This window comes from Passer montanus, unplaced genomic scaffold (assembly GCF_014805655.1).
Source record: "Passer montanus isolate IOZ18808 unplaced genomic scaffold, ASM1480565v1 scaffold89, whole genome shotgun sequence".
Lineage (NCBI taxonomy): Eukaryota > Metazoa > Chordata > Aves > Passeriformes > Passeridae > Passer > Passer montanus.
In genome coordinates, this window is record NW_024374256.1 from 1652749 (window position 1) to 1680312 (window position 27564).

At 53.9% G+C, this 27564-nt stretch overlaps 1 protein-coding gene across 2 annotated transcripts in view; it reads left to right on the forward strand.

Annotated features, from left to right (window-relative positions):
• The window catches only part of ARID1A (AT-rich interaction domain 1A), a 54304-nt gene that overhangs the window by 26268 nt on the left and 472 nt on the right, over nt 1-27564 (forward strand). Inside the window, exons 5-20 of one of the 2 annotated variants that reach the window (XM_039733812.1) lie at nt 9731-9971; nt 10289-10378; nt 10997-11164; nt 11830-12145; nt 14658-14803; nt 14884-14993; nt 15887-16093; nt 16544-16751; nt 20193-20325; nt 20630-20802; nt 20957-21107; nt 21233-21364; nt 21545-21641; nt 23361-24225; nt 24525-24655; nt 25081-27564. The exon at nt 25081-27564 is cut by the window's right edge and continues 472 nt beyond it. In XM_039733812.1, coding sequence (XP_039589746.1) covers nt 9731-9971; nt 10289-10378; nt 10997-11164; nt 11830-12145; nt 14658-14803; nt 14884-14993; nt 15887-16093; nt 16544-16751; nt 20193-20325; nt 20630-20802; nt 20957-21107; nt 21233-21364; nt 21545-21641; nt 23361-24225; nt 24525-24655; nt 25081-26805 — 4893 coding nt within the window. In that variant the 3' untranslated portion in view covers nt 26806-27564. Of the gene's footprint in view, nt 1-9730; nt 9972-10288; nt 10379-10996; nt 11165-11829; nt 12146-14657; nt 14804-14883; nt 14994-15883; nt 16094-16543; nt 16752-20192; nt 20326-20629; nt 20803-20956; nt 21108-21232; nt 21365-21544; nt 21642-23360; nt 24226-24524; nt 24656-25080 lie in introns of both variants that reach the window. The other variant, XM_039733811.1, reaches the window with a different exon arrangement.

The window sequence follows — 27564 nt, forward strand, 5'->3', positions numbered from 1 at the left end:
GAGGGATTTTCTCTCTCATTATGGGACTGGTTTTACCTTGCCCCAGTCTCATGGGCTGCCTTGAAGGAGTTCCTGATGTCTTTGGGAAGGATGTGGACGTGAGGCAGGGGTTCCACCAGGCTGGTCATTCCTTCCCAGCCACAGAAGTTGGCATCTCTGGTGCTGGAGCTCCCAGGTTGGCCCCAAAAGCTGTTAATAAACTAGGAGGACAGATTCTGGCAGGGTTTTGGAGGTCCTGACACAGCAAAGTTAAGTTTGAATTTTTGTGGCAGCAAACTGGGCAGCTGGGGCAAAAATTTTGGAATTCCTACCCCAGAATGTTCAGTGTAGTGGTGAGCCTGAGGGAGAAATCTGCTCTCTGTCCTGGACAGTTTATTTTCATCTTGTTGTAGAGTGGGAATAGTTTTAACCTCAGTATTTTGCTATTTTGCTCTATTGGGAAACCATTTTGTTTATTTAGTGATGTTTCACTCTGGTTCATCTATGAATTTTGATCTGAAAAGTGTCTTATCAGTGGCAGAAAGTATTTTAACCAACTGCAAATATTCCTGATCCGTGGTTAATTTCTGGGTGTGGGTTCTGGCCTTGGGTCTTTGCAGTGTGGATTGAAGAAAATTAGGTTTTTTTGGGTGGGGAGAGGAATGAGGCTTTGGCAGAAAAATCTTGTCAGTGAATGTCCCCAGCAGTTGTGGGGTGGTTTTGGTTTGATTCTCCCTCAGTGGAGCAGTTGCTGGGCTGGGGCACTGGAGGCTGTCAGGAAGCACTGCTTGGATTCTCCATTCTTTCCAACTGGTCATTTCAGCTGCTCTGGGAGTGCTTGAAGTGGAATAAAGTTGAGCTCTGTCAGCTGCATCCCCTGACCTGGAAATAATCCATGCAACAGGCTGAAATGCAGCAAAAAAACTGTCAGAGCTGCCATGGAGGGAGGCAGGCAGCCTGCTTCCTTAAAATTTCAGTTTAAAATGAATATTTTTGACAACTTTTCAGGGGGCAGGGAGAAAGAATCTTTTATAGTTGAATCTGCTGGTCACTTCAAACCCTTTTTTTTTTCCCCCTCTCCTTTTTTCTCTTTCCATGTGGGACTTCCTGCTTCTGTTTGGTTTGTGTTTGGCCTTTTGAGCTTGTCTTATTGCTTGCCTTAGGAGAGGGATTAGCAGTGTGTGCATTTCAAAGCAGGGCAGCACAGTGGATATGCAGATAAAGCCACCAGCACCCCAGGCTTCCCCCAGGAGCACCTGAAGCTCTGGCAGTGCAGATCCCTGCCTTCCAGTGTGTGCATCTGAAGGGTTTTATCCCAGGCTGTGGTGAAAGGTAAAAATGTATTTTTCCTTGTTCGGTGCTCCTCTGCCCAAGGTTTTCTTGTTGTGTGACTGTGCCCACCATTTCTGCACGGTTCCTTGAGAATGCTCTGCCTTTTCCCCCAAATTTTTATATTTTGTTAACTGTGGAGAGCATCTCCAGAGCCACCCCGACCTTCAGCCAGTCTGGTGACACCTCTGGCACCCAGGGCAGCTTTGCTGTGTGCCAGCTCTCTCTGCTGCCACCCCTTCCTCAGGGTTTGAGGGGAGCTGGTCCCCCTGAGTGCTGGGGGGCTCCCCACCCTGGGGCTCTCCCCAGAGCATCCCTGGGGAGCTGCAGCAGGAGCTGCTCGAGCTGTGCTGCTGCCGGGCTCGTTTCCTGTTTCTATTCTGGTCAGAGCAGCTCAGCTCAGCTTCCTGCCTGTGCCTCGCTCACATTCCCCAAAGCCCAGCCCTTCCTCGCTGCTCTGCCTGGACCAGGGGCAGCAGAGCTGGGACCCCCCCGGGCCAGAGCCCCCCGGGATGGGCCCAGCCTCGTGCTGAGGGGGTCACTGCTGGAGCAGCAGGGTGGGCAGCCCTGGGCAGGGGTCCTGGGGGTGCTCCGTGCTCTGCTGCTCACACCTGGGCAGGGGGAGCCCTCCCTGGGCAGGGGGAGCCCCTGTTCTCTCTCCCCCCCCAGCCCCTGCTCTGTGTGTCCCCCCCAGCCCCTGCTCTCTGGGGCTGCAGGCCAGGCAGGTCAGGCTTTCACTTCCCTTCTGCTGCTGCCTCAGCTCACTGCGTGCTCTTTAAAAGGTGCAGAAGCCTCTTGTGAGTCTGACGTTGGATGTTTGATGCTCACCCTGTCCCTGTGCATGCAAAGAGCCCTGCCAGAGGGGGAGCCCACCGTGCTGGGAGGAAGGGGCTGTGCTGGTGGGACCTTCCTCTGGATTGTGGGGTGTTCAACCATGGCGTGCTTCAAACACCACCACACCTAAGCCTCGCTCCACAGGAGTCATTTCCCTCTTGCTGTGCTTCTGGCACGCTGGATTGACTTGTCTTGGAGACGTGTGGGATCATAAATGCCATGGGGAAAACTCTTCCCACGTGGTGCCCACGTGTGGGGCATGGCTGGGGCCCAAGGCTTGGGATGCTCCCATGGGCTGGGATGGGTCACACCAGGATCCCAGTCAGCCCTGCTAACTGGAGGGCTTGTGTGATTGGTTTTTATTACAGTTTTGAATCTGGAAAGAAGAAGCTTCTATTAAGGGAAAGGAAAAAAAAAAAAGGTTTAATTTCCTGAAAGTACAAGAAGTGACATCTCCAGGCATGGACTGTTCTGGCACCCTGACCCCGAGGGCAGCCTGGCCTGGGCCAGGTTTCCATGGATATGGTACCTCTTCCTGTGCCTGCTCACTGCTCGGAGCCAGGAGCAGTTCCCTGACTCTCTCCAAACGTGTCTCCAGTCTCCCCATCCCACCCTGGGACTGGGTGCCACTGCAGACACCTCTGGATGGAAGTGGTTGCTCTGGAGATGCCCCAGTGCCCAGGGGCCAAACCCTTCCCACAGGTACCAGGGAGTCTGGGAAGGAGCTGCCAGCTTCCAGCTGTCTCAGAATCAGCCCAGGGTCACAGACTGGGTTGGGTTGGAAAGGACCCTGAAGATCATCCAGTTCCAACCCCCTGCCACGGGCAGGGACAACTTCCAGGGCAATAACCACTGGATTCACCACACTCGCAAATGCCTGAGACCTTAGAAATCTTATTCTGTCCTAAAATCTTTCTCCTGCTTTTTTAGAAATTGATTCTGTCACTGTTAATTGTTTCAGAGGCTGATGAGAATACTAAAAGCTGATTTATCTTAAAGTCCGAAGCATTGCCTGAACAGGGGCCTTTTAAATTTTGTAATAATTTCAGCCTCTTGCCTTTGCTGCTTCCCTTGGCCCACCCTGGCTGGGGAGGCTGGCGTGGTGGCACAGTCACATGCTGGGATGACTAAATGCTTTGGAGTCTCAGTGTGTGGAACATGAGCCTGGAAAGCCTTGCAGAGAAGCTGGGGAATGGGAATATCCTCGTGTCTGGCAGTGCAAGGGGAGCTTCCTGCCTCCCCCGTGCTCCTGTGTCTTGTGTGAGCTGGGGAGATGTAAATCCTGTGGAAGGAAAGAAGCTCTGTGGATAAGCAGGTCTGTCAGCTAAGGCCTGCACTCATTTCCCTCCTGCACCTGCCTTCCCAAGGCCAACCTTTCCCACTGAGGACTCTGCATGCCCACACCTTCCAGAATCAGTGAGAGCATCCCCTGGTGCTGCTGCCATGTTGCTTCTTCCTGTGCCCAGGATCCTCCTGCCTCTTCCCCACAGCTTGTTTGGGGTCAGTGTTGCTGTGGGAGCTGGAGGTGTCACCCTGCTGTGCTGGGTGGACAGGACAGCTTCTGGGACAGCTGAAGTGACTCTGCCATGGCTGGAAAAATTCAGCATTTTCATTCTGCATTGGATGTTTGATGTTTTACCAACCTTTGTGTAAAGCTGGGAGTACTTTTTATCAGCTGAGCAGCCTCCAAAGGGTTAAATGGGGAGCTCCTGTGTGGGGTTTTGCTGTGGCATCTCCCAGGGTCCTGTGGAAGAGCCCAGCAGTTCCCAGGTGGGAATGCTGCCCTTCCACGTGGCAGGTTCTCCCTCCAGCGACATCTTGTTCTGTGGATGAATCATGGTGCTCCTTCTCCACTTTGTGCTGCAGCTACAGCCCTGAATCTCTGCTCTCCAAAGACAGAGAAGATGAGATTTGCTCGTCTGCTCCATGCTCGGAGGGGGAGGAAAGGCCCCTCGCCCTCCCCCCCCCTTTTTTTTTTAATATATTTTATTTTATTTTATTTGGAGGGGGGAAGAGAAGGAGGGGTGGCACAGGGTAGGAGCAGGAGATGTGATTAAAGCTCCTGCCGAGGAGATCTGTGGGAGTGGAGTATCGACCTCTGAAAAATCAATGGCTGCTGCGGTAGCTGTTCCGCAAGGCTCCGGCGCAGGAATGTGGCACAGCCAGCAGCACTTCCCTCTGTCCTCCTCCCTGCTCCATCCCCAGCCTGCTCCCTGCCAGCCCACCACGCTCACCTACATCTACTGAGCTGCAATTAGAGCAGCAGCTTGTTTTTGCAATCAGAGTGAAATTCCTCGCGTGGCACCGAGCCCCTCCTCCTGCCAGCCTCCTCTCCGAGGGCTCCCTTCCCTGCAGTGCAGCTCCAGCCAGCAGCTTCTCCCAGTTTGTCTGAAGCCAGCCTGGAAGAATGAGCTTTTCAGCTTCTTTTTTGAGCAAGGAAACTGCACGAATCTCTCTGGCATGTTCCAGTCCCCATCTTAGGTTTGTAATTGCCAGCGCTGCTGCCTGAGAGGAGCTGAAACTCCTTGGAAGGGAAGGGAATATGGACTCTGTAGCAGAGGCTGGAGCCTTGCTGATGTTTGCTTTAGTGGGCAGGTGTTTTCCCCTTGAAGTGGAGAAGTCTAGCACTTCCTTCCTCTCTGTAAGGACTGCAGGGATGAGTGAGTGGCACGTGAGGACTCCCAGGTCCTTGAGGCACACTCAGTTTGCCACCAGGACCTCGATGTTTTTTTTCCTCTCGCTGAACTCATTCTTGTTGCTCTCATGTCATCCCTGCACAGATCAGAGGTGAAGCTTCCAGGGACATATCCAAGGGGCCAACCCCAGTGGTTTCATTGCCAGTAAATCTCTTTGTTCCTTCTGACTGCTGGTCTTGTCCCATTTTGAAGGAGGGTGTCCCCTTTGTGTCTTGTCCAGCCCATACCCACCCCAGGAAGGATCCTGAAGGTGCTTTTGGTGCTGGAGAGATGGACTTGTGTTCCCTCCACAATGACTGGTGGTAGAAGAGCAGGGTAAGGGCATGATGGCCATCCTGGGCACAAGCTGTATGTTTTTGGGGTAGGACAGGACTTGGAAAATCTCTGTTCTCACTCTTGATTTGTCAGCTTTGGGAACACTGGATGATAATCTCTCTGGATGAAAAGCATCAGCTGGGTTTCCACTGGAGTTGAACTTGTTCCCAAGCTCCAGCTTCTGGTTTCTGCTTGGACCAACCTGGAAGAGGCACAGCAGGAAGGCACTGGGGCTGCAGGGCCTCTCCAGACCCTCCTGTCACATGTGTGAAAACCTCAGGTTCCTTTGTGGGGGTGCTGTGAGTGGAGCATGGGGAAGTCTCCGGGAGAAAGTGTTCTGTGGAGCATGAGAGGCAGGATTTATCTGTGCTGCCAAAGGAGGAACAAGTCTATCCATGTCCCCAAAATAGCAGGGAGATCCTGCCAGTCAGCTGTGTGATTGTTGTGATAGAGAGGATTGAGGTATTTTGGGTGTGGAAATAAAGGGGAAGGAAAGGACAAGCTTGTGATTTTTAAATGTTGGTAGTTCTTGAGTAAGTGGAAAAGCAACTGCACAGAAAAAGAGCATGTAATAGAAAGTGAGTATTTCAATCAGAAGGAAGGAAGAGCCTTTTTCCCTTTCAGAAAGAACTGGGGAATAAATTTAGCCATTGTTCTCTGGTCTTGCTTGTGAGCATCTTATGGAAACAACTGGCCTTACAGAATTTATAAACCCCAGCACATGCTCGTCTTAGACCATCATTTCCTTGAATGCTGTCTGGTGATCTGCTCGTGTGAGATCATTCCCTGTTCCCCCACGTGGAAGGGGATGGGCAGGGGAGGCTGCAGTCCCTGCTCAGGAATTCCATTTGTTTTCTGGTCAGTCTTCCTGCTCTTCCAGACCAGTGGGATGGGCCGGAGCAGAGCCTCGAGTCTCTCTGCTCCTCTGGGGTTTGGTTACCTTGATCTTAAGCATTTCTCGCTGTTTCATCCCTCTGTTTGTTTAACAAACGAGCTGGATCAGATAGAGGGGTGCAGATTCCTGCTGCCAGATAAAAGAACCCCGGCTGTTTCCAGCACAAACCACGAGCTCCTTGTGCTGCTCCTGGTGGGACTCGCAGCCTTTCCGAGCAGGGCCGAGCTCCCCTGGCCCCTCCTGCGGGTAGCAGGCTGTGTGCTGCCCTTGCAGGGCTGCAGGCAGGGTTTGTTGTGCTCGGAGGAGGAGGTGCTGTGTGCCAGCAGCGCTGCCAGCCCCGCGCTGGCACCGGCCCTGCTCGGGCATCCTCTCGCAGCTGGAACCGCTCCGCTCCAGGGTCCCCGTGGGCTTCCGCTATCAGGTCACATCCCAAAATAACACTGGGCAGTGTTTCAAGTGAAGAAACTCAGGCTTTGGGGCTGCAGCCAGCCTGGAGTGTGAGATTCTGTGTGAAATAGTTGGAATCCCTCCAGCGTTTTTGATCTGCATGGCAGATGAGCAATAAAATGCATAAAAAACACATTGGAAACACGTGAGGAAATTCTCCAGACCCTGACGTTTCCTTGAGTTGGCAGAGCTGCTGCTGCCTCACCTCCTGTCTCGGCTCCCTGGCTGTGCTGGCGGGAGAGGGAAGGGGAGAGCCCTTCTCCTGCTGCTGCCTGCCTTTCCAGGTCTCCTCCTGGTGCTCCGTGGGAGGCAAATAAAACCTCCCAGGCCCTCTGCTCTTGGGCCTCGTCCAGAACCCCCTGACGGCAGCAGGGCTCCATTATTTCCATCAGGTTTTATTGTTTTTAAAGGTTCTCTGCTCCAGCTGCCCTGAAAACAAGCTGTAGGGAGATGCAGGGATTTCCTTTTCCCCTGCTCTGGAGGTGGCAGAGCTGGAGGTGTCTTTTAGGTTTAATTAACCCGTGGTGCCCTGGTGCTTGACATCCTGAGAGAGAATTTGATGGGAGGACACCGGCTCCCCACTGAGAGCTGCTGGGGCTCAGACATTCCAGTCCATGTTTTCTCCTTCCCCTTGCAGGAGTTTCCCTTCTGAGCAGCTCAGTCCTGCTGAATAACACACTCAGAAAATGCTGCTGTGCTGGCAGAACCCTTCTTTGCTGGGAAATGACTTTATTGTTGGAATTCATAAAACTTTTACATATGTTTGGAGGTGAAAGTCACTTCAGGAGTTACTCGATTTTCACGGTCCTGTTTCAACTCATGTCCCAACAGCTGGGAAAGGGGGATTGTAATTCACTTCCAACTCATTTAAATGGATAATCTGGGAGCCTGATGCACAGCTGAAGCTCTGCTGTTCCTCTGGGGGTCCCTCCTGGTGTGTCAGCAATGGGCACAGCCACCCAGGATCCACCTGCTTCATTAAAATGGGATGTTTTTAAATGCCTTGAGTACTAAAGCATTGATGCAGAGGCAAGGTGGAAGGTACGAGCTCTGGAGATTGTTATCTGCTTCTTAGGAGTTAATTTTCAAACCGTTTTTAACGTTCCTTCATTTTATGTCTTGCAGATATTTGGTGATTCAAACTAAAACTGCCTTCATGTATTGAAGGGACATGCCAGTATTTCCATCCAGTTGTGGGCTGGACTGAACTGGTTTCTGGACATTCTGATCCCTTCATGGGCTCTGGGGGGAATAATCTCTTTGTGTGTCTTGTATCAGTGGCTGCAGTTGGGTGCAGTAAATCTCGGTGAGAGGAGTGTTTTGCTCTTGATTGTTTGTGTTGGTTGATGCTTTTTAATGCAAAATGTTGGAAATAATGTCTCTTTACTCCCACTTCAGATGGTTTCTGCAGTAGGAATGTGGGATTTGTCAAAGTTGTCCAGGGAAAAATACCCAAATAGCTGCATAAAGGAGCAATGCTTTTGATGTTACAATAGGAAAGTAGTGAAAATTGCAAGAGATCTCAGACACTATTTTTAGGCTTTTTCTGCAGTTTTTTAGCTTTCATTGAAATAAAACAAAGCTTTTTTTTTTTTTTGTCCCTCAGGAAGATAATACTTGAGCAGTAAGCAAATACACCTCAGAGACTGTGGTGCAGGAAATGAGCTCTCCAACAGGAGCAGTAATGGAAGGGGAGGGAGGACACGCTCTGCACTAAATCATCCCACCAAGTGTCTGGGCTTTGCAGCTCCAAAGTAACACTTGGCAGCATTTGTTAGAAGCATTTTGTTCAAATTCCATTAAAACAGAGGAGATTGCTGTGCTGGAGCAGCTGAACGTGGTGCTGAGGCCCAGCTCTGCCCTCTGAGTGTCCCAGTCCCACAGGGGTGATGAGTGTCACTGTGTTGGCTTTTACTCCTCCATAATTCCACTTCTCCCTGACTTCCATGTCCTGGAGGTGCTGTCAGAGCCTTTGCACATCCCCTGGCAGGCAGGGTTGGGTGTGGGGGCTCCCCAGGGCTGGTGAGTTGCAGTGGCTGCTGTTCCAGGTGCATGGGAGAGCACTCCCTGCACTGCTGCTGCAGCAGGAGCTGTGCTGCCAGTGCAGCCAGGGTGTCCAGGTGATTTATCAGCTGGCTCGGCCTTTCTCTGTGGGTTTAAATGAGGTTGGCTCTTCCTGTGCTGTTCAGCTGAGTTCTGTGCAGGGAAAATGACCTGGGATTCCCTCAGGGCTCACCCAGAACCCTTCTCATCCAGAGCTGATTGCTCTGGAAGACTTAGGAAGTCCTGGTAAGCTTTGGCCTCCACTTCTTCACCTGCCGTGATCCTTTGAACCTCTGGCAGAGATTTTATCTAATCCCTGGAATAGTTACAACTTCCCAGCTTTCTGTTCAAATAGGCTGCCACTTCCTCTGGCTGGGGCTGCTCCTGCCTCGTTGAGTGGAGGCCAAGGCTGAGCAGCTGATGCACCTTGTCACCAGCCAGGCAGCACAATTGGCCATGCTGGATCTGCACATCAGCTCCTTGGAATTAGCCCCATTTTCACACTTGCCAGCTGTCACTGTGCTGCTGTGGCAATTGGAGGTTTCAGCTCTCTCAGGCTTTTTGTGTTTTTCTTCTCCAAGGTGAATGCATGCAGGAGGAAGGGGGTTTTCTAGCCTTGCCTTCGAGAAAAGCTAAACTTTACAGGTTGATGCAGTAACTGCTAATTTTTGCTGTCTTTGAAGAAAGGGAAGTGGGAACCCTGAAGAGTATTTTATGGTTTTCTTTTAAATCTCTGTTTAGTTTGTTTTTATCCATCTCAAGTGAGTAGTTTCCCAGCTCATAGGAGGTTTATGAATTAATTATGGTGAGGCAGGAGTTTTCTGTCTTTCAGAGGCTGAGCCACGTTTCCCTTCCAAGCCATGATCACATGGACTGTCTCCTGTGTTTGCAGTTTTATGTGTGCTGTTGATGCATTCTTTAACTTCCCACCTCTGGACTGAATTAAAAGGAGAATTAGCCAGTTGTTTGGGCCAGCAGCAAACCAGCTCAGGAGCTCCTGGGTTCAGACTGGCAGCGGGATAAGACACGTCTGGCAGCTGCCTCAGTCTGCAGCAGCCTTTGGTACCAGCAGTAAACAGAGTCCACTGCCTCCTGTGTGCAGCATGCCCAGGGCCAAATGCTGCTCCTGAGCGCTGTGTGAGAGAGCAGCCCCCTGGCTCTGTGGTTTCTGATGTGTTTCTGTGCCCTGCAGGACCTGTCTGGTTCCATAGATGACTTGCCCATGGGGACCGAAGGAGCCCTGAGCCCTGGAGTAAGCACATCAGGGATTTCCAGCAGCCAAGGAGAGCAGAGTAACCCAGCTCAGTCTCCTTTCTCGCCACATACCTCTCCTCACCTGCCAGGCATCAGAGGACCCTCCCCCTCCCCAGTTGGATCTCCAGCCAGCGTTGCTCAGTCCCGCTCCGGTCCCCTGTCCCCTGCTGCAGTCCCAGGTAACCTCTCACCCCGGGCTCTGCTGGGGCTGAGCTGTGCTGCCCAGGGGGAGGAGTGCCCAGAGCCTGCCCTGTGTGCTTGCTGAGTGCTCTGAGCTCGTTTGTGTGTGTGTGTGTGTGAGAGGTCTGCAGCCTCCTGGGGTGGGCGAGCCAGCAGTGCCCTCGCACCGGCCTGAGTGACCACTTGCTGCTGTTCTTCCTTGCCATGGCCAACATCCCCCTTGTCCTGGGCTTGTCTGGGGTTCTGGGGGGTGGCTGCAGCCTGCTGGGTGTGTGGGGAGCAGCTGCTGATGGCGTGTGTCCTTTGTGTGGCCCAGGCAATCAGATGCCCCCCCGGCCGCCCAGTGGCCAGTCGGACTCAATCCTGCACCCCTCCATGAACCAGTCGAGCATGGCACAGGACCGAGGTGGGTCACACCAGGGTTTGCTTCCATCACCTGGCCTGGGCACGTGGCTCCTGGGGGACTCGGCACAGGAAAGCTGCCCCAGGATTACAGGCTGAAGTGTTGAGGCACCTTGAAGTAAATTCAGCTGTTGGTGGCTGTTTGGCCTCTCTAAATGTTCCATCCAAACTGGTGCTTTGGCTTCTAAGATGTTTTCTCTGGCTTCTTAACATGCTTTAAGCTTCAAAACAAGGGGTGCTCACAACAATATTGTGTGCCTTTCTTTCCCCTTTGAGAGAGTAAGAATTTGGGGGGAAAAATGCATGTAAAATTTCAGCTCTCCTGGCTGAAGGTATAGAGTTGTCACCCTGAGAAAACAAACAAATGAACAAAAGCCAAGAAGCCCCAAGGATTTGCAGAGCTGTACTGGCTTCTGCTGTGACACTAAGGGGTTTTTTTTTCCTGACTAAAACAGGAAATTGGATCTGTTATCTGCTCAGATAACACCAGCTCCTTAATGCAGCCACTAAAATGTGTCCAGGCTGTTGCTGGAAGGATTTTGTCGGTGCTGGGTTGCCTGGAACACGTGTGTGCAGTGGCAGCTCGGCATGCTTTACTAACCATTTGCTCCCTCCTGTGCAGGGTACATGCAGAGGAACCCCCAGATGCCCCAGTACAGCTCCCCCCAGCCCGGCTCAGCCTTATCCCCCCGGCAGTCCTCGGGAGCACAGATGCACGCCGCCATGGGGCCCTACCAGCAGAACTCCATGGGGAGCTACGGACCCCAGGGCGGCCAGTACGGACCTCAAGGTGGGAACTGAGCCAGCCAAGGCCTCTCTCTGTCCTCGTGTCTTCCCGGGGCTCCAGGCTGCCCAGAGGAGCTGTGGCTGCCCCATCCCTGCAGGTTGGAGCAGGCTGGGATAGTGGAAGGTGTCCCTGCCCAAGGTCCCTTCCAAACCACTCCGTGATTCCATGATAAATGTTTTGAATTGTCCCCTCTTAATCCGTGGGTGATACCAACCAGAGCTTTGCTCCTGTTGAGATTGATGGAATATGTTGCTTTCAGGGATAGCTGTACTTCTAAAAGTAGGATTCTTCCTCCTTGTTTAGGAATAAGCAGGTTGTGCCTCCCATGTAATTGTGACAAAGGGATGGCTCTCTTTGGAGGGGAAGATGATGAAGTGGTGCCTGTTTTGGGAAGGGTTAATGTGGGATTTTCCATCCTGTCCTGGGCCATTTAGCTCTGTGTGCTGGGTTGAGGTTTGGGAGAGTTTCAGGCAGCTTCTGAATCGATGTTGTTACTTGGCTGTGTCAAAACACATTTTACATGGCTTATATCCAAGTACTTTGACTTTGTGTTGAGGTGTGAACACTCCCCCTCATCTCCGTTAGCGATCTTTAAATATTTGCCGATAGAAGAATCTCGTGGTGATTCATGAACCCAACGCTGTGCTCCCCTGTGCTCCTCTCCCCAGGAGGTTACCCCAGGCAGCCAAACTACAACGCCATGTCCAACGCCAACTACCCCAGCCCGGGCATGGGCGGCAGCATGAACCCCATGGGCGCCGGCAGCCAGATGCACGGGCAGAGCGGGGTGCCCCCGTACAGCGGGCTGCCCCCGGGCAGGATGGGCCACGCGGCCATGGGCAGCCGGCCCTACGGCCCCAACATGGCCAACATGCCCCCCCAGGTGGGCAGCGGCATGTGCCCCCCGCCCGCCGGCATGAACCGCAAGGCGCAGGAGGCCGCCGCCGCCGCCATGCACGCCGCCGCCAACTCCATCCAGAACAGGTAGGGAGGCATCCAGAACGGGCACCGCACCCGGCACCGCGCGGCACGGGGCTGGGGGTGAGCCGCGCTGGGGGACGTCACACGGGGGCTTCTGGGGAGGTCTGTCCTCTGTGGTCTGTCCTCTGTGGTCTGTCCTCTGGGGGGGGTCTCTCCTCCATGGAAGTCTCTCCTTCATGGTGATCTGTTCTCTGTGGAGGTCTCTCCTCCATGGGGATGGACCCCATGGGGGTCTCTCCTCCATGGGGGTCTCTCTTTCATGGGAATCTGTCCTCTTTGGAGGTCTGTCCTCTGAGGTCTGTCCTCTGAGGTCTCTCTGCCATGGGGATCTGCCCTCCATGGGGGTCTCTCCTCCATGGGGGTCTCTCCTCCATGGGGGTCTCTCCTTCATGGGGATCTCTCCTCCGTGGAGGTCTGCCCTCCATTGGGGGTCTGTCCTTCATGGAGGTCTCTCCTCCATGGGGGTCTCGCCTCCATGGGGGTCTCTCCTCCAGGGAGGTCTCTCCTCCATGGGGGTCTCGCCTCCATGGGGGTCTCTCCTCCAGGGAGGTCTCTCCTCCATGGGGGTCTCGCCTCCATGGGGGTCTCTCCTCCAGGGAGGTCTCTCCTCCATGGGGGTCTCGCCTCCATGGGGGTCTCTCCTCCAGGGAGGTCTCTCCTCCATGGGGGTCTCGCCTCCATGGGGGTCTCTCCTCCATGGGGGTCTGTCCTTCATGGATGTCTCTCCTCCGTGGGGGTCTCTCCTCCGTGGAGGTCTCTCCTTCGTGGGGGTGTCTCCTCCATGGGGATCTGTCCTCCGTGGAGGTCTCTCCTCCGTGGAGGTCTCTCCTCCGTGGAGGTCTCTCCTCCGTGGAGGTCTCTCCTCCGTGGAGGTCTCTCCTCCGTGGAGGTCTCTCCTCCGTGGAGGTCTCTCCTCCGTGGAGGTCTCTCCTCCGTGGAGGTCTCTCCTCCGTGGAGGTCTCTCCTCCGTGGAGGTCTCTCCTCCGTGGAGGTCTCTCCTCCGTGGAGGTCTCTCCTCCGTGGAGGTCTCTCCTTCGTGGGGGGGTCTCCTCCATGGGGATCTGTCCTCCGTGGAGGTCTCTCCTCCATGGGGGTCTGTCCTTCATGGAGGTCTCTTCCCCATGGAGGTCTCTCCTCCGTGGGGGTCTCTCCTTCATGGGAATCTGTCCTCTTTGGAGGTCTGTCCTCTGAGGTTTCTCCTCCATGGGGATCTGTCCTCTTTGAAGGTCTGTCCTCTGAGGTCTCTCCTTCGTGGGGATCTGTCCTCTGTGGAGGTCTCTCTTCCGTGGAGGTCTGTCCTCCATGGAGGTCTCTCCTCTGTGGAGGTTTGATTCTCAAGTGAAGTGGTAAAAAGAAGAAAGTAAGGCCTGCAGGAGCTGTGTGTTGGGATGCCCAGGGCAGCTGTGGTTCCCCCATCCCAGGCCAGGTTGGACACAGCTTGGAGCAGCCTGGGACAGTGGAAGGTGTTCCCTGCCCATGGAGAGGGTTAACCAGGGGATGATCTTTGGGTCTGTCCAGCCCAAACCATTCCAGCACTCTATACATCATTTATGACATACTTGGGGAGTTTTTAATGTTCACAGGTGAAATTATTTAACGCTGAGATCCCTTCAGTTGTTTTTGCATTTTGCTTTCTGCTGTTTTCTGTTCCCTGGGTGACTTGGAGATGCTCCCCTGTGCTGCAGCCCCCAAAGCCAGCAGCCACCCAGCTGTGTGTGATCCAAGGCATTGCTTGTCCAGCGTGAGGAACTTCTTCCTTTTAGGGCCTTGATGAGCAGCTGTGGGAAAGGAGCTGGAATTCAGCTCTGAGCTTTGCACTGCTTTCTGTGGTGGTTTTCTCCTTTATTGCCCATTTCAGAGTAGGTGTGTGTGGCTTACCAGGCTGCTGTGGGAGCCATGAACGTGCTCTGAAATTGGGTTCCCCCAGAACTGGTGGATGTGTTTGTTGTCTGACTGGACACTGCTCTTTATCCTCACCTGAGGGCTGCTCCTGCAACCTCCTGCCTTTACCTGTGGCTGCCAAGGCTCAAGTTCCCAAACCCCAATAAAGGCACCCAGGCCTGTCCCTTTGAGGAAGAAGTTTGAGCCACAGTTGTGTGGGAGGTTTGTGATACATGGAAAACAATGCTCCAGCCCAGGACATTCCACGATTCTAAACCCTGTATTCTCACTTCACTGCCCAGGCTGCAGAGTCTGCAGCTTAAAGGCAATTTAACAATTGAAATGAGGCTCAGTTTGTGGATGTGGGAGAACAAGATGAAGGGTGAAAATGTTCAGAGCTCAAGTCCCACTTTCCAAAGGGTTTGCATCCCCTTTTCTCCTGAGAAAGTGACTTGGGCCCTGGGTACTGAGCTTTACAAGAGCACCTGATCTTTGTTCTTCTCTTGGAAAAATGGTTTGGGGCGAGTCACTTCTCCATGTCCTTTTTAGGTTTCTTTTAGCAAAGCTGCTTCCTCAGAAGGCAATATCCTAGTGCCTAAAATGTGGAGTAATTGTGTGTTTCTTCCTCCTCTAGGCCTCCTGGTTATCCCAACATGAACCAGGGGGGCATGATGGGCACTGGGCCTCCCTATGGGCAGGGAATTAACAGCATGGCTGGCATGATAAACCCCCAGGGCCCCCCCTACCCCATGGGGGGCAACATGGCCAACAACTCTGCAGGTAAGCCAGAGCTTTAGGACTCCACTGGATGCATTGCCCTGGAAGGAAAATCAGTGTTAAAGATTCCTTTAACTTCCCAGGGATGGCAGCAAGCCCTGAAATGATGGGACTCGGGGATGTCAAATTAACACCTGCAACTAAAATGAACAACAAGGCAGATGGGACGCCCAAAGCAGAATCCAAGTCAAAGGTAAAATGTTCTGGGTTTTGTTTTTATTGACTCCCATCCTCTTCAGCATCCAGGGAAATAAAGCCATGTGTTGAATTGGATTGAACAGTGTGAGAAATGGAGGGGAGCGTTTCCCAGTCCTATGGGAGACATGGATTTCACCTGGAAAACAAATTCAGCATTAGGAATTATTACCTGCCACAGTGAAACTGCCAAAAGCAGCATAAACAAACCTGAGTTTGTTGGTGGAGTGGGCCTGGAGCGAGTCAGCTCTCAGCTGGGACGTGGTAACTAAAGTGCTGCAGTTGTTTCACAAACAAACCTCTCACTAATCCTGTATCAAAGCCAGAAGAGGGAGGCAAACAAGTTCTTCAGGGAGTGTTTTTCTTTGCATTGCTGCTACCAGTTTCAAAAGAACCACCAAAAAAGCAGTTTCTGAGCCCCTGGTCTCCTCCTTTGCTACCTGAAGGTAAACAAATGCTCAGCAGGTTTGATCCCTGTGCCAGCAGCAAGAAGATCCAGGAGATCTCTCACTTCTGCTCCTGTGTTCTGGCATCTGCCTCTCTTATTTATGGCAAAAGAGAACTTGAATGCTCTTGGCCACAAATCAGGGCTGCTCTCTCCTGGTGTGTGCTGTGGAAGGGATCTCATGTGCCATGAACACACTCAGTTGTGGGTCTGGGGTTCACCTGGAACATCATCAGGTTTGAGGAACACCTCCAGTTCGAGAGCTATTTTTAAGTAGGGATTTGGAGTGCCAAAGCCATCTCTGCCTCCACTCCAGGTGCTGAAGGACACAGGAGACAGGGACAGCATGAGGAGACTGGGGGGGAGCAGGGCCAGGATGCCCCTGGGACCTGGAGGAGCTGCTGTTGTGCTGCTCAGTCCTGATCTCTCTTTCCTTCTCCTAGAAGTCCAGCTCCTCTACCACGACCAACGAGAAGATCACCAAGCTGTACGAGCTGGGTGGGGAGCCCGAGAGGAAGCTGTGGGTGGATCGTTACCTGGCCTTCACTGAGGAGAAGGCCATGGGCATGACCAACCTGCCAGCCGTGGGCAGGAAGCCCCTGGACCTGTACAGGCTCTACATCTCTGTCAAGGAGATCGGGGGATTGACTCAGGTCAGTGAGCCCAGCCAGGGCACAGAGATCAGCTTTGTGGCCAGATGTGAGCCATGAATTCCCATTTAGCCACATTTTATCTGTTTTATTTCTGTAAATAAAACCCAGCACTCTTTAAGTGAGCCAGATGTCTGCTCTCCCTTTGTCTGGGTGAGAACAGTCTGTGGCCAGATCCAATCCAAGCCCTTTTTCCTGCTTTGCCCAGTGCAGAGATTGGTGACACTGTCTTTGTCTCTGCATCTGGCTGTCAGGTGACCTCGTGACTAATTTGATTTGCAGTCTGTCCCTGTGAATCTGAAAAGTTTTCTGTAGGTGAAGAAGGGAGTTCAGCAGTTTTGGGGTTGCTCTGCTCAGTGCACCCTTTGTGTGAGCTGGGGAGGGTTGATTGCTCCTCTTGGAGGAGGCACAGCTGGGATTTGGAGTTTACAAGCCTCCTGTTTGGTTGTGCAGGTCAACAAAAACAAGAAGTGGCGTGAGCTGGCCACCAACCTGAACGTGGGCACGTCGAGCAGTGCAGCCAGCTCCCTGAAGAAGCAGTACATCCAGTGTCTGTACGCCTTCGAGTGCAAGATCGAGCGCGGCGAGGACCCCCCTCCAGACATCTTTGCAGCTGCTGACTCCAAGAAATCCCAGACCAAGATCCAGCCTCCATCTCCAGGTGAGGCCAGGCCCTGGTTTCAGCAGTGGAGGGTCCCTGGCACTGTGCTGTGGGCCAGGCTGGTCCAAACTGCCAAAAAGCCCTCCCTGTTCTCTGGCTGTGCAGGATAAAAATGCTTTGGTAAAGTGGGAGTGGACGAGACTGGGAGTGAGTTGAGCCTCTTGGGATAGTTCAGTCTTGTGTGTCCAAGCTGTGGATTAAGCTTGAGTGAAAGTAAAACCTAAAAATACACACAGACACCTCTGTGCTTGCTGCTGCATCTCTGCCTGGTGAGATTCTGGTGGAGAGAGAGCTCTGGGGTTTCCCTGCAGGGTGACTCCAAGAGCAGCCCTTGTTACTGCTGGTGTTGGGAACCCACTGCAAAAGCTGAGCTGGTTTGGACTGTGCCAGTGATACCTTCTGGGAGGAGAGGCTGCATGTGGGTGTGCACTCACCCTCCTCAGGAATTCTGCTCTCAGCCCTCAGCAGGAGCCAGGGAGGACATTCTGAGGCTCTGCTCAGAGCACTGGAGGCCTACAACAGGCTGAGTGCTCTAGGAATCTTTAAAATGCACCTTTGCTGTTGTTTCAGATTTGATGGGGTGCTCCTGTTTTTGAATATTTAAGCATAATGCTCAATTCAGATTTGTTAAACAAAAAAAAGAAAAGACAAGCAGGCCAGCCGTGCACGTTGTACTCTGTAGTCTTTGGAAAGTCTGATCCTTTCTGTCTCATTTGCATTGAGTTCATTGCTTGAATTGCTGCTGAATTTGCCAACTCTTCTTTAAGCTTGAGTTTTCCACTTTGTCTTATAACTAAAAAACTTCAGATGCTTTTTCTGGTCAGGAGCCTGCTCTTGTAGGTGAAATAAAAACTTGGTCTGCTTTGAAGTTCCCATAATGTTTGCAGAAAAATGCCTTTTTGGTTCTGAAACCTGGCACCATCTTCGTCTGGCTCCTGAGGAGCAGAATAATGAACCTCTTCTGCCTGCAGTGCAGTGGTGTCCCAGCCCTGCTGAACCCTTCAGGGACAGTGGAATTGTCCCAGTGCTCTGCTGGGCACCACATTGCTCCTTCCAGCTACAGGGGGGATTGTAAAGAACTAAATCATGTCTTGTCACTGCTCAGGAAACCTGCCCCAGTAGGTTTCAGCCTTGGTGTGTTCTGCGAGATAAAGTAACTTCTGTGCCATCAGACTGAACCTCTGTCCAAAGTGGGGCTGAGTTCTGCCCCAACTAGACCACAAATCCCATCCCACTTTATTTCCAAACCTCTTTCTTGCCCCCAGAGACAGTGGAACAAAGATGTTGAGAGCATTTGGAGTTGATTTGGAGAGAGCTGAGATTTTTAGGAAGCCACTCTAGATTTGTTGTAGCTCTAGGTGTGTGTCAGAGTGGATTGGGTGCTGCAACAGATTTTGTTTTGTTTTAGCTCACGTGGTGTTTGTGAAGGGCCTGGCTCTGCCTGGGCTGAGCTCTTGCTTCAGCACATCAACAGAAGGAATTGCAGGGCTCTGACCCTCAACTCTGCACGTTTGGGTCCTGCTCTGACAGGACTCTGCTGCGTTTCCAGTTCAAACCCTTCTCTCAGGGCACCTTGCTCCAGACTTCCACAAACAGGAGCAGAGGCAGCACTGCAGCTGGCTGGTGGCTCTGATCCTTTCTGCTGAATCACTCAGCGTGTCCCTGCTCCTCTTTCACTTTCCTTTTCTCCCTCTCAGGGCCTGGGGGTGTAGGGCAGGACAGAAAATGCTCTGTCAGCCCAGCTCCAGGCAGAGCCCTGGGGCAGTGTGGAGCCCTGGTGGATGCTGCTCTTCCAGGGCCCCACACGGTCCTGTCCCCCAGGGAATCACCTGCATGAGAATAAATTCCCTGTTTGGGAACCTGTGGACAACAGGGGGATGTTTTGAAGCCGTTTCATCATTTGGCTGAAGGGCTCTGCTGTCCCACACACGTGGTTTGCTCTCCCTGCAGACCTCACAGCCTGTTGGCATTGGCTTGCTCTCCATTTCAGCCTGTTGTGCCAAATTAACTCCTGCAGAACTTTGGGAATGGTGAGGGTTGCACTGTGCTGCTCTCCATTAACCCCTTCCTGAGGCTGCAGAGGTGGAATTCCTGCTGCCAGAGCTCTTCCATGCCGTGCCCATCACACCCTCAGCAGCCAGAAGTGTCCCAGAGACAGTGGCCAGAGGGAGCTGGGAATTCCCTCGTGGGCACTGGGAGTTTCCTGGAAGCCCTGCAGGTTCCCTCTGGCAGAGTCCCCGGGGAGGCACCTTGGCTTGGAATTCCCAGAGCATGGAGCTGGCCCTGCTCCAGCTCCATGTGAGTTTGTGAGTGGGAGGGACAGCGGGAGCTGGGGACAAACACCAAATGGCAGCGAGGCAGGGACTGCCTTGGGAATGTCTTGGGAACGTCTCAGGGAATGTCTCAGGGCCTCCTCCAGAGCCAGTTCTGGGGGAAGCAGCAGGGCTGGGCTGCCAGGGAGGGGCTGTGAGTGAAACTCCCCAGGAGCTGCTGCTGCCCTTCCTGCCCCAGCCCTCCCTGGCCAGAGGAGTCGCAGAGCGGAGGACAGGGTGCCAGGAAGGTGGGGTGTAAACAAACATGGCCTGGACGTGACCTCGGAGGATTTTAATGAATAGCTGAAATGACTCATCAGCCAGCAGGGCTGAAGCTGAGGGATATCGGGTGCTGGGGACGGAACTAATGGAAACATTAATTAAGAGTTCAGCTCTTGCCAGCTGCGAGGAGAGGCTGAACCTGAGCTGATGCTGTCACAGCGATCCCGGGCCAGGGGAGAGCTGCTGGAGCTCCAGCACAGCTGGATTACTGGATTACACAGGGGGGTTTGGTCAAGGCTCAGTGGAGCAGAAAGCTGGGACGTGCAGGGAACCTGCTGGACGGGTTTAGTCCTCCAGTGAAAGATCCGGCATTCCCTGTTCCAGGAATCCTTGGGAGTGGTGCTTCACCGGTGAATTCACTGCTCTGGAAGGGCAGAGCAGACAGAGGAGCCTCCTTCAGGGTTACCTGGTGGCTTCAGCTGAGGTTTCCATCAGTGGGGAGATCCTGAGACTCCCAGGACAGGGTTCCAGCCCCCACGCTCCTGGCTGGGGGGCTGTGAAGGTGACAGGCACATCCGTGGTTGTCACTTGGCAGGAGCCCCACGTTCCTGCCACGTGGTGCCCTCCAGAGCTTCAGCTCTGACAGGAGAACGTGGGAAGCACCACACAGGGCCAAGGTGTGGAAAAGGGAGCGGGGTGAAGAGGAGCAGAGACACAACCTCTCAGCTTTAGGTTCTTGTGGGGAGCCTGGCCCAGCCTGTCCTTGAACTGTTGAGCTCCTCGTGCTTTCCTGGCCATATTTCATCTGTCTCTTCCTCAAAGGACTCTCTGTTCTCGAGGCTCTGGGAGGTTCAAGGTTGCACCCATAGGGTGCAAAGCTGCTCACCCCACGTTCCTCCTCTTGCAGCGGGTTCAGGCTCCATGCAGGGCCCTCAGACACCTCAGTCCACCAGCAGCTCCATGGCAGAAGGAGGAGACTTGAAGCCACCAACTCCAGCGTCGACGCCTCACAGTCAGATGCCCCCTTTGCCAGGCATCAGGTATGGCACCACTGCTGGGGGTGGGTCACCTCTGGGTCATTGCTGCAGATGTTGGGGCCTTGGGTGCTTGTTTAGGTGGGACTCCACAGCTTGGCTCCTTCCTTCATGGCTGACAGCAACATCGTGTGTGAATATTCTTTAATTTTGGGGTTGGGTCTGAGGACAGCGTTGTGGAAGGGCAGTTCCTCTTAGCTCTGGCCCTTGGAGGGGATGGCAACATCTGAGAGGAGCATGTGAGGAAGAGTATCCTGAGGACCATCATGGACCTCTGTAATGTGGTCTTTGTGGGGCTTTTTTGGAACAGGAGTAACTCGGTGGGCCTTCAGGATGCCTTTGCAGACGGCAGTGATCCTACGTTCCAGAAACGGAACTCCATGACTCCAAATCCAGGGTACCAGCCCAGCATGAATACCTCTGACATGATGGGTCGCATGTCTTACGAGCCAAATAAAGATCCCTACAGCAGTATGAGGAAAGGTGAGGGATCATCTTCTCCTGGAGCCTCATCCCTGTCTGCCTAGGTGCTGGGAACGCTGCAGGACACCCCCTGCTCGCCCTTCCTGCCCAGAACCTCACAAGTCTTCTCCTGAGGCAGAGGCAGGTGTGATCAGTGGTTCTTGTTCTCTTCCAGCTCCAGGAAGCGACCCCTTCATGTCCTCAGGGCAGGGTCCCAACAGTGGCATGGGTGACCCTTACAACCGCGCCGCCGGCCCCGGCATGGGCAACATGGCCATGGGCCAGCGGCAGCACTACTCCTACGGAGCCCCCTACGACAGGGTCAGGTGGGTGCTGCCCTGCCCTGCCCTGCTCTGCCCTCCTGGGGCCCCTCTGCTCGCTGCCACGAGCTGAGCAGCCCGTGCCACGCGGGGTGCTGAGTGCCCGTGGGTTTGTGTCTCTCTCCCTGCAGGACGGAGCCGGGGCTGGGGCCCGAGGGCAGCCTGGGCAGCGGCACCCCCCAGCCCAGCATCCTGCCCGCCGCGCCCGAGTCGGGCATGTACTCGCCCAGCCGCTACCCCCAGCAGCAGCAGCAGCAGCAAAGGTGTGTGCCAGGGGCTGCCGACCCCAGCCAGGGGCTGCCGACCCCAGCCAGGGGCTGCCGACCCCAGCCAGGGGCTGCTGACCCCAGCCAGGCTTTGCTGGACCCAGCCAGGGGCTGCTGGCCCCAGCCAGGGGCTGCCAGCCTGTCACAGTGACACTGACACATCTCTCTCTCCTCCAGACATGATTCCTATGGCAATCAATTCTCCACTCAAGGCACATCCTCGGGCAGCCCCTTCCCCAGCCAGCAAACCACCATGTATCAGCAGCAGCAGCAGGTGGGTGATCCAGAGATCCTGGCTGGCTCAACTGAGAGTTTTACCTGTGCTCTTTGTGAAGAGGGGAAGATGAAAACTCTCTGGGCTGTGCATTTGTTTTGTGAATGTGAAGAATTAGGTACCTCATCACAGAATCACAGTGGCTTGAGTGAAGGGACCTTAAAGCCCATCCAGTGCCACCCCCTGCCATGGGCATGGAGAACTTCCCAGGGTGCACCAAACCCTGTCCAACCTGGTTTTATGCTTTGGGAGACTTTTCTCCCATTTAAAAACAATACAAAAAAGTTTTAATTAACATTCCCAGTGCTAACAAAACAGTGTTCTGAGAATGGAGGTTGTGTGGTTTGCATGCTGTGGTCAGGTAGCAGAAGATTGGGAAACTTTATTGGGCTTCTCTTTCCCTCTGGAACTTTCTGAATCCTTTTCTGTAACACTTTTGGTCCAAGTGATGACTTTCTTTGGAGTAAGTCCTGGATCATTCAGGAGAGCTGTTTCAGGTGGATTCTTCTGCACAAACCAGGGAATTGTTTTTGGTCTTTCCCCTTCTCATTCTGCAGCCAGAGGCTTCAGACTCCATGGCCCTGCTGCCTCCTCTCCTTGCAGTTCCCAAACCCATCAGGTTTGTTTCAGGACAGTTTGAATGAACGTGTAGCCCTTTCCATAATCCTCACATACGACTTGCTCTTTGTATCCATGCCAGGACCCATAATGTTTTCCTGATAATTTTAAGTCCTATGGTTTAGGAGAGTATAGAGAGGGCACTCACTGAGCTGTGCTAAGAATAATTCCAACTGCTCTGCAGTTTGGCTCTGCAACCAGAGCCACGGGGCTCGGAGCCAAGAGTTCGAGTTACTCTGGAACTTGTCATCTTTGAAGCCCTAGAGCTCCATCTGAAGCCAGTTATGACCGTGGAGTGTCTGAATAGCCTCCACAGCAGCTACAGCTCAGACCTTGGAGGCAAGAGAGAGCCTGGATTTTAATTTGGGCAGCAGTTGGCTGTTTTCTCCGTTCGCACTTAAAAGAATTAGGGGTGAGAAGCCTTCTTGCTCCTTTCAGCAACATGTTTTGAAATCCACAGGAAAGGAGGAAGCAGGAAATACAACAGTTTTTAATACATTTTGTCTGATACTCGAGCAGAAACCTGGGAAATGAGAGAAATAGGGTCTGATAAGATTCCTGGATGTGGAAGGAAGTAAGTGCCAGTGTCTGGTCTGGTTTGTGGTTAATGCAGAGTAGAGCTGAGCCTTTTCTGCAGGAAAGTCCTTTCTGTGGGCAGACTCGTGCCCCCGAGGCATCCTTGTGGAATCCACAGGGAACCTCCCCAGGCAGCCACAAGGAATTGTGGCCATGGCTTGTGAAAGGGAACAACTGATCCAACTTTCACATTGGGTAGAGCCAACAAGGAGACAGAGCCTGTCCCAGGCCATGCCGTGGGGCAGATCTTCTGGCTCTGGGGACTCTGCCCAGAGGTTTGGCTCCTTTGTTTCATGGAATCAGTGAGGTTGGGAAAGACCTCTGGGATCAGTGAGTCCAACGTGTGACCGAGCACCACCTCACACCGAGGGCAGAGCGCCGAGAGCCACGTTCAGGCGTTTCTTGGAGAGCTCCAGGGATGCTGACTCCACCACCTCCCTGTACCCCTTCCAACGCTTAAAACCCTTCTAGAAAAACAATCCCAAACCCCCACTCACCCGCCTCACCTGTGCCTTCCTCCCGCAGAACTACAAGCGGCCGATGGACGGCAGCTACGGCCTCCCCGCCAAGCGGCACGAGGGCGAGCTCTACAACGTTCCCTACAGCTCGGGGCAGGCCCAGCCGCAGCAGCAGCTGCCCCCGGCGCAGCCGCAGCAGCCCAGCCAGCAGCCGCCGGCGCAGCCCTCGCCGCAGCAGGACCTGTACAACCAGTACGGCAGCACGTACCCGGCCGAGCGCCGCGCCGGCCAGAGCCAGTTCCCCTTCCAGTTCGGCAGGGACAGGGTCTCGGCCGCCCCCGGCTCCGGCGCCCAGCAGAACATCCCCCCGCAGATGATGGGGGGCCCCATCCAGCCGGCCCCCGAGGGTCCCCAGCAAGGGGCCCTGTGGCAGGGCAGGAACGAGCTGGGCTACGGCAGTTACCCCAACCGGCAGAGCTCGGGCGCGGCGCCCCAGGGCCCCGCCTACCACGGGGTCACTCGAACGGATGAAATCCTGCATTCAGACCAGAGGGTCAACCACGAGGGACCATGGCCTTCCCACGGGAACAGGCAACCTCCCTACGGCCCCCCCCCCCCCCCCCCCCCCCCCACCAGGCCCCCCCAGTCCAACTACCAGACCCCCCCCAGCATGCAGAATCACATTCCTCAGGTATCCAGCCCAGCACCTCTGCCCAGACCTCTGGAGAACCGCACTTCTCCCAGTAAATCCCCGTTCCTGCACTCGGGGATGAAGATGCAGAAGGCAGGGCCGCCCGTGCCTGCCTCGCACATCACACCAGCAGCTGTGCAGCCTCCCATGATCCGACGGGACATCACCTTCCCGCCGGGCTCGGTGGAGGCCACGCAACCTGTGCTGAAGCAGAGGAGGCGGCTGACGGCAAAAGATATCGGTAAGAGGGAACTCCTGCCTTTCTGCTGGAGCCTTCTGAGGGATTGGTGAGGCCTTGGCCCTTCGGTGCAATCCTGCCAAGCAGAGGGCTCTGCTGGCTTTGAAAAAAAGAGGCATTTTTATAGGTTAATTGTGTTCTGAACCCTTATTCTGGCATTGCCTGCGGGCAGGTTGGTGGTAGACACAGCCTGTACATCACCTTAACCAGGCTCTGCTCTTCACAGGTCCAAATCAGTATAAAGTGTCTCCTTTTTGTTTTGAAACTCCAGGAGCTGGAAGTATCATGTGTTTATGTTACAGGAACTCCTGAAGCCTGGAGAGTGATGATGTCTCTGAAGTCAGGGCTGCTGGCTGAAAGTACGTGGGCCTTAGATACCATAAACATCCTGCTCTATGATGACAACAGCATAATGACCTTCAACCTCAGCCAGGTGGGTGCAGATGCTCTCTGGGACAGGTCTTTGAAGTGCTGATGCTGCAGGGGTTTCTGTCAGCCAGGTGGCAGCCAGCAGCTCCTGCAGCCTCTGTACCTGGAGCGTGGGGTGGGGGCAGCTGTGAGTGGTCACTCCCTGGCCTGAGTGATCTGTGTGTTTGCAAAGGCCTTCCCTGGGAATTAACCAGGGGGGAGACACAACTGGGGGTGTGCAGGGGGGGCAATTTGGATGCTGACAGCCACTGTCTGCTTTTGTCCCTTTTCTCAGAGGACAAAAACCTTTCTTCTGCACCATTTATTGCCAGAACGAGAAGTACCGTTAATTGCTAGCACTGCTTAAACTCTCTGCTCTGCGTGCATTGGCCGGAGTTGTTTTCTGATTGCTGTTCCTTCCTCCCCTCCTGTTTTTCTGCCCCCCTGTAGCTGCCAGGCTTGCTGGAGCTCTTGGTGGAATATTTCCGGCGCTGCCTGATTGAGATCTTTGGAATCCTGAAGGAATACGAGGTAGGAGACCCAGGGCAAAGAACACTATTAGATCCTGAAAGGTTCTGCAAATCTTCAGCTTCCTCCCCTGAAGAAGGGGAGGAGGACGATGAGCCACGGAGCCTGAACTGTGAGGAGGGAGAGGAGGATGAGGAAGAGGAGGAGGCTGCGTTTTCGAGCAAGGACAAAGTACCTCTAGAGAGCAGCGAGGAGAAGCTAGTGAGTAAATTTGACAAGCTTCCAGTGAAGGTGGTGCAGAAGAACGACCCCTTCGTGGTGGATTACTCGGACAAGCTGGGCCGGGTGCAGGAGTTCGACAGCGGGCTCCTGCACTGGCGCATCGGCGGCGGGGACACCACCGAGCACATCCAGACACACTTCGAGAGCAAGACTGAGCTGCCCTTGCCTCACAAACGAGCTTCCTGCTCCTCTGCCTTGAGGAAACGCTCAGCAGCCGAGAGCAACCCGAGCCCCAGGGAAGGGGAGGCTCCTGCGCCCGACGGCTCCTCGGAGAAGAGGATAACTGCCACCATGGACGACATGCTCTCGGCACGCCCGGGCTCCCTGGCAGGGGAGGAGGAAGAGGTCAAAGCTTCGGAAACGGCGAAGGAGAGCAGCAAGTTTCCCTTCGTCATCAGTCCAGCTCAGAGCCACAGAAATATAAAAATCCTGGAGGATGAGCCCCACAGTAAGGACGAGACACCGCTCTGCACCCTCCTGGACTGGCAGGACTCTCTGGCCAAGCGCTGCATCTGCGTCTCCAACATCATCAGGAGTTTATCGTTTGTGCCAGGCAATGACTTTGAAATGTCCAAACACCCTGGGCTGCTGCTGATTCTAGGGAAACTGATCCTCCTACACCACAAGCATCCAGAACGCAAACAGGCGCCCCTGACCTACGAGAAAGAGGAGGAGCAGGACCAAGGGGTGAGCTGCAACAAGGTGGAGTGGTGGTGGGACTGTTTGGAGATGCTGCGTGAAAACACACTGGTCACGTTGGCCAACATTTCTGGGCAGCTGGACCTCTCCCCTTACCCAGAAAGCATCTGTTTGCCTATCCTGGATGGACTCCTCCACTGGGCAGTGTGTCCCTCAGCAGAGGCCCAGGATCCCTTTCCGACACTGGGACCCAACGCTGTCCTCTCTCCTCAGAGACTGGTTTTGGAAACACTCAGCAAACTCAGCATCCAGGACAACAACGTGGATTTGATCCTCGCCACGCCGCCGTTCAGCCGCTTGGAGAAGCTGTACAGCACCATGGTGCGGTTCCTCAGTGACAGAAAGAACCCGGTGTGCCGGGAGATGGCCGTGGTGCTGCTGGCCAACCTGGCCCAGGGGGACAGCCTGGCCGCCAGAGCCATTGCTGTGCAGAAGGGCAGCATCGGCAACCTGCTGGGCTTCCTGGAGGACAGCCTGGCCGCCACGCAGTTCCAGCAGAGCCAGGCGGGGCTGATGCACATGCAGAGCCCGCCCTTCGAGGCCACCAGCGTGGACATGATGCGCCGCGCCGCCCGCGCGCTGCTGGCCCTGGCCAAGGTGGACGAGAACCACTCGGAGTTCACCTTGTACGAGTCGCGGCTCTTGGACATCTCCGTGTCGCCTTTGATGAACTCTTTGGTTTCACAAGTTATTTGTGATGTACTGTTTTTAATTGGCCAGTCATGACAGCTGTGGGATCCGAGACCCCGTGTGCGTGTGCGTGAGTGGAGAACTTAGAAACTGACTGTTGCCCTTTATTTATGCAAAACCACCTCAGAATCCACTGTCTGCCCTGCGCTGTCCTGCTTCTCCCTCGGGGAAAGATCTCCCCGGCCCCTCTCCCCCTTCCCTGCCCCTCAGATTTGTCCCGAACCCCTTATTAAAGGAGACAAAGTTCTGTCTACATAGAAGACTTTTTTTATTTTAACCAAAGTTACTGTCGTTTACAGTGAGTTTGGGGAAAGACGATTTGCCGTGTTATCCCATTGACAGGCACCACTTTCATAACTGTTTTTAATGGTAAACTCTGAAGGACAAAAAGTGACTGCTGAACTCTGTGTGGTTTATCGTTGTACATTCACAATCTTGCAGGAACCAAGAAGTTACCAGTTGTGAACAGACCTTGTCCAAGGGAGGCCTGTGCAGTAGCGTGTAGAACTCCATGTACTGTACACCTTAAACTGTAAACATACTGTAATAATGTCTCACATGGATAAAAAAAAAGAAAAAAACGCTGGATCAGCAGCAAGCTGTAGTTTTTAAAAATGTTTTTAGTTAATGTTGAGGAGAAAAAAAGGCTTTTCCCCCAAAGTATAATGTGTGAACCTACAACACCCTGACCTCTTTCTCTCTTCCTCCTTGATTGTATGAATAACCCTGAGATCACCTCTTAGAACTGGTTTTAACCTTTAGCTGCAGCCCAGCGCTGCCACGTGTGTATATATA